Source organism: Rutidosis leptorrhynchoides, chromosome 9, assembly GCF_046630445.1.
Source record: "Rutidosis leptorrhynchoides isolate AG116_Rl617_1_P2 chromosome 9, CSIRO_AGI_Rlap_v1, whole genome shotgun sequence".
Taxonomy (NCBI): Eukaryota; Viridiplantae; Streptophyta; class Magnoliopsida; order Asterales; family Asteraceae; genus Rutidosis; species Rutidosis leptorrhynchoides.
This window is the reverse complement of record NC_092341.1, coordinates 72,388,123-72,394,967: the sequence shown is the minus strand read 5'-3', so window position 1 is coordinate 72,394,967 and position 6,845 is coordinate 72,388,123. Positions and strand designations below refer to the sequence as shown.

General features: G+C 33.9%; 1 protein-coding gene across 1 annotated transcript; it reads left to right on the top strand.

Moving 5' to 3' along the window:
* Positions 1 to 2,060: 2,060 nt before the first annotated feature.
* On the top strand, positions 2,061 to 2,630 carry LOC139868156 (uncharacterized). The gene has a single exon (XM_071856489.1). It carries the CDS (start codon positions 2,061 to 2,063, stop codon positions 2,628 to 2,630), a length of 570 nt encoding a protein of 189 aa, XP_071712590.1.
* Positions 2,631 to 6,845: the final 4,215 nt, after the last annotated feature.

Below are 6,845 nucleotides of genomic sequence, written 5' to 3'. Positions count from 1 at the left end.
GGTTCGAGATGTCTACATGCCAAAGAAAAGACTAAGGAGCGGATTGAGATTCGCATTTGTGAGATTTGGAGATGTGAAAGATGAGAAAAAACTGCTAGAAAGAATGCAAAACATAAGGATTGATGGTCGGATCTTAAGGGTATTCAAGGCGAAAGAAAGATCAAGCAAAGAAGATGGTGCCAAAGAAGATAGCAGGGAAAAGCATAGTAAAGAAGGTGGGGACAAAGATGATGACAACGGAAAGTATAACAGCGGAGAACCACCTAAATCCCCACAATCCTTTCGAGATGGCAGGATGTTTAGTGATGTGGTAAGAAACAATACTATTCTAAACAAGAAAAGGGAAGTTGCAAGTTCGAACGATCAGGAAAGGGAAAGGGTAGTCTCCATCCCCATTAAAGAAGATATCCATGACCTCATGGAGAAAGCGCTGATAGGAACAGTCAAAACGGTGGAGCATTTGGAGAATCTCAGGTCAATTTGTAACGCAGAGGGTCTGAGTAACTTTGAGATAAAGTATTTGGGTGGCCTGGATATGATGATTATCTTTGAAGATGAAAAGACCCCAAAAGACATCCTGCAACAAAAGGAACACTTCCTCAACAACCGATTAACGAATATCCGTTTGGGTAACAGTGAATACACCACTTCAGGTAGGCTTACATGGGTGAATATTATGGGCGTTCCAATTATATATTGGACAGAAAATACATTCCGTCGTATAAGCCAATGGTGGGGTCAAATTCATGAAACCGAAAACTGCACTCTGAAAGGAAATCAAAACCTCATAGCAGGAAGGGTGCTCGTCAAAGTATGGGGCTGCAACTTAATAAAAGAAACTATTAAATTAAGGGCAGGTTCCAAATTGTTTTACGTGAAGGCTATAGAGGAAATAGGTGATATCATGGAAGTTGACATGGGAGATGATGAGTTAAGTGACTGGAATATGGAAGCTAACGGGTCTGAGGAAGATAATGTAAGTCTCAATTCTGATGAAGATGACTTGGTCCTTGTTTCCTCCGATGACGATGAAGTGATCGGAAATCCCAGACCGGAAAAATCACCTAAAGATGAAGCGTCAGGGTGTGGTGGAGATGCTGACGTGGGAGATGATGATGGCGTGGGAAACAGATCATTTAATGAAGGCGACTCTTTCATTCCCGAAACAAAAAACAATGATGATAATAGACAGAAAAATCTCGAGAAACCAAAAGGTGGCTGCAGTGAATCAACTGGACAAAATTCGGTCCACATTCCAGAAAACCCTAATATGGCTAAAGAAGGTAACTAGGGCCCCACTCAACAATACGGGCCAGAGCAAATGATGGGTGAGAAAGAGCAACCCAATCTGGTTATTGGGCCAGATAATATAAATGAGCCCAATTATGTGAGGATCAATGAACAAGAGGATGGGGAAATAATCTCATATGGCCCAATAAAAGAGGATGATCTGATGCAGCCCAACGTAGCTAAGCCTAATGGAAATAATGGACTGGACTCAAGCACTCAAAAAAGAAAAAAGGAGATGGGTGACAATGGAAGTGTATCTGGTTCGAGTAAAAACAGGAATAGAAAAAAGAGGAAAAGCAAAATCAATAAATTGAATGACATCGATGAGATCCCATCTGAAGAGGACGATGAGATAATCCCTAATACTGCAGATGTTTGTGACGACGGGGTGAATATCAAGATCCTAATTCAAAAGAGAACAGGGTCAAACGATGTATGGCAGAATGTTAGAAGATGGCACTCCTCATCAATGATCATGAGAGCGAAGAGTCTGGCTAGGTCGAAACATAAAGATGATATCAAGTCCAAATCGAAGAAGCAAAATTCCTCAAAAAGCAACGGAAGTTCGATCCAGATGAAATCAAAAGGAGGCCGATCAAAGCATTGTGGGGAAAGGAAATCAAAATCGTCAGGTGGTTATAACGAATTAGATGGTTCGGAGAATAGTGTTGGATTAGAGGAATTTGCAAACCAGATTGGTCTCGAACGGATTGAGAAGCAGGTCTAACCTCCTTCTTTGTCCCTCTTTCGTTTCTCTGTAATTTTTTATCATGAAAATTCTTTCACTTAACATTCGAGGGTTTGGGTCGGGCAAAGATAATAAAATTAGGGATTTTAAAAAACTAATATACCGTGAAAAACCTGATATCATAGCTATCCAAGAGACCAAATGTAATACTGTAGATAGCAAATGGGTAAGCATCCTTTGGGGTTCAGATGAATTCGGTTTTATACAAAAAGAAATGGTGGGTAAGTCAGGGGGCATGCTGCTTATATGGGACACTAATGAATTCGTGGCGGAGCAAAATGTAATCAATGAATTTTATATTGCGGTTAAAGGGAAATGGAAAGGGAGGGATGATGATACCTTTATCGTAAATGTCTACGGTCCACAAGACGATGCTAATAAAATGAAAATGTGGGCGAGTCTTGAAAATTTTGTAGGTGCTTATGATGCGGCGTGGGTCCTATGTGGTGATTTCAATGAAGTACGTGAGCAATCGGAAAGACAAAATTGCATTTTCATGGAACGGAGAGCAAAAAGGTTCAATGACTTCATCAACAATTCCCGTCCTTTAGACATCCCATTGGGAGGGAAGCGTTTCACAAGAATATGTTAGAGCACTCTCAAGTTTAGCAAACTCGATAGGTTCTTGATCTCTGAGAAATTTAATCATATGTGGGGTAATCTTTCGACATTAGCATTGGAGAGGAAGCTTTCGGATCATTGCCCTATAATATTGAGAGATAAAGAAATTGATTTTGGGCCTAAACCGATGAAGATTTTGACGAATGGTTAGAAGCGGATGGTGTGGAAGATATAATAAAGAAGGCATAGGATACAAACGTGGGTGGATCGAGACTCGATTTATCTTCCGTAACAAGCTCAAAAATGTAAAGGTTGCTTTGAAAGATTGGTGTTCAAACACCTTTGGGAAACTAGACCTAGAAATAAACGAACTCAAAAATGCAACAACTAAATGGGAATTAATAGCTGAAGAAAGAAGTTTATCTTCTAGTGAACATGCTGCTTGGTTAGACACTCGAAAAATGTGGATCGAAAAGGAAAAAATCGAAACAAACATGACTAAACAAAAATCGCGGGTCAAATGTGAAATGCCCCGTTCATATACATTATAAACGATTCACAATAGTTGATTTCATTGCGAGGTATTTGACCTCTATATGATACATTTTTCAATCATTGCATTCGTTTTTAAAAGACAAACTTTCTTTACATTTAAAGTTGACGGCATGCATACCATTTGATAATACATCCAACTATATTTGACTTAATAATAATCTTGATGAACTCAACGACTCGAATGCAACGTCTTTCGAAATATGCCATGAATGACTCCAAGTAATATCCTTAAAATGAGCTAATGCACAGCGGAAGATTTCTTTAATACCTGAGAATAAACATGCTTTAAAGTGTCAACCAAAAGGTTGGTGAGTTCATTAGTTTATCGTAAACAATCATTTCCAATTATATAATAGACCACAAGATACTCATATTTAGAAAAACAATATGTGCAGGCCTGCTCACTGCTGTAAAAATCATTCATATGAAGAACACCAGAACCTTTCAAACAACTCACCAACGGTAGCTAATGCGTAGTGCAATGACAAAATCATCTCACCGTGGTAGTTAATACAATATAATTTTACAACGGTAGCTAGTGCGTAGTGCAATGCAAAATCATCTCACCGAGGGTAGTTAAAACGGTAGCTAATGCGTAGTGCAATGACAAAATCATCTCACCGTTACTAACTACAAAATCGAACACAATACAATACAATACATCGGTAGCTAACGCATAGTGCAATGACGAAATCATCTCACCGATGGTAGTTAAAATGGTAGCTAACGCGTAGTACAATGACGAAATCATATCACCGTTACTAACTACCAAATCGAACCATATCAGTAGCTAACGCGTAGTACAATGACGAAATCATCTCACCGATGGTCGATAATACAATCTTTATATAAGTCGAACCTCTGAATCCAAATAATTCTATCATAGAATGTAGTTTTGAATATTTGTGTCTATTTCGTTAAACATTTATAGAAGCAGTTCAAGTATTCTTAGTTCAGAAATATGTATCTCAAAAGCATTTAGTAAAACAGTTATAAAGCAGCGCATGTATTCTCAGTCCCAAAAATGTAAAGAGTAAAAGGGAATCAAATGAACTCACAATACTGTATTTTGTAGTAAAAATACATATGATGAAACTGAACAATGCAGGGTTGGCCTCGGATTCACGAACCTATATCATTCATATATATATTAATATATATACTCGAAGTTGAACAAATTCATAAATTATAACTTATATTATTTATTATATATATTTAATTTTTGTGTATGCGTATTTATAATGATTTGTGTTTAGATAGTTATATATATATATATATATATATATATATATATATATATATATATATATATATATATATATATATATATATGACATTGGTAATAATCATAATTATAATACTAACAATAGCAATAATAATAATAATAATAATAATAATAATAATAATAATAATAATAATAATAATAATAATAATAATAATAATAATAATAATAATAATAATAATCCTAATTGTAATTATAATACTTATAATAATGCTAACGATAATGATAATACTCTTAGTTTGGTTAATAATAATGATATTTCTAAGTATTATAAGTAATAACAATTATCATAATAATAATAACAATGATGTTATTAATAATATTAGTCATGTTAAAAAAATACTCATAATATTAATTTTAGTGATAATAATAATTAACACAATAATAATAATAATAACATAAATGATAATAATAACAATAATAATAATAGTAATAATAATAATAATAGAACTAAAAGTAGAAGTGTATACCCTTTAAAAAAAGGTTTTCTAAAAAGAATTGCTCCAGACCGGGTTCGAACCCGAGACCTCTCGAACACATACAAACGCCCATAACCCTTCTTCCATTTCAATTTATCTGTTGTATTTCCCAATAATATTTATATAAACCGTATCTTTCTGATTCACTTTTTATGCTTCTTCTTTACAAACTAAACGAACCATATATCAAAACCAACATCAAATTAAATTGTTTATTTGATTTAAAATACATAATTGAAACATAAACGACCTGTTGTGATTAATAAATAATTAACAGAAACAAAAATAAAATAAAAAAAAACCGCTGCAGTAGCTCGACAAGTGAAATGTCCCGTTCTTATTGATTAAAAACGTTCCATATTAATTGATTTCGTTGCGAGGTTTTGACCTCTATATGAGACGTTTTTCAAAGACTGCATTCATTTTTAAAACAAACCATAACCTTTATTTCATAAATAAAGGTTTAAAAAGCTTTACGTAGATTATCAAATACTGATAATCTAAAATATCATGTTTACACACGACCATTACATAATGGTTTACAATACAAATATGTTACATCGAAATCAGTTTCTTGAATGCAGTTTTTACACAATATCATACAAACATGGACTCCAAATCTTGTCCTTATTTTAGTATGCAACAGCGAAAGCTCTTAGTATTCACCTGAGAATAAACATGCTTTAAACGTCAACAAAAATGTTGGTGAGTTATAGGTTTAACCTATATATATCAAATCGTAACAATAGACCACAAGATTTCATATTTCAATACACATCCCATACATAGAGATAAAAATCATTCATATGGTGAACACCTGATAACCGACATTAACAAGATGCATATATAAGAATATCCCCATCATTCCGGGACACCCTTCGGATATGATATAAATTTCGAAGTACTAAAGCATCCGGTACTTTGGATGGGGTTTGTTAGGCCCAATAGATCTATCTTTAGGATTCACGTCAATTAGGGTGTCTGTTCCCTAATTCTTAGATTACCAGACTTAATAAAAAGGGGCATATTCGATTTCGATAATTCAACCATAGAATGTAGTTTCACGTACTTGTGTCTATTTTGTAAATCATTTATAAAACCTGCATGTATTCTCATCCCAAAAATATTAGATTTTAAAAGTGGGACTATAACTCACTTTCACAGATTTTTACTTCGTCGGGAAGTAAGACTTGGCCACTGGTTGATTCACGAACCTATAACAATATATACATATATATCAAAGTATGTTCAAAATATATTTACAATACTTTTAATACATTTTGATGTTTTAAGTTTATTAAGTCAGCTGTCCTCGTTAGTAACCTACAACTAGTTGTCTACGGTTAGATGTACAGAAATAAATCGATAAATATTATCTTGAATCAATCCACGACCCAGTGTATACGTATCTCAGTATTGATCACAACTCAAACTATATATATTTTGGAATCAACCTCAACCCTGTATAGCTAACTCAAACATTCACATATAGAGTGTCTATGGTTGTTCCGAAATATATATAGATGTGTCGACATGATAGGTCGAAACATTGTATACGTGTCTATGGTATCTCAAGATTACATAATATACAATACAAGTTGATTAAGTTATGGTTGGAATAGATTTGTTACCAATTTTCACGTAGCTAAAATGAGAAAAATTATCCAATCTTGTTTTACCCATAACTTCTTCATTTTAAATCCGTTTTGAGTGAATCAAATTGCTATGGTTTCATATTGAACTCTATTTTATGAATCTAAACATAAAAAGTATAGGTTTATAGTCGGAAAAATAAGTTACAAGTCGTTTTTGTAAAGGTAGTCATTTCAGTCGAAAGAACGACGTCTAGATGACCATTTTAGAAAACATACTTCCACTTTGAGTTTAACCATAATTTTTGGATATAGTTTCATGTTCATAATAAAAAATC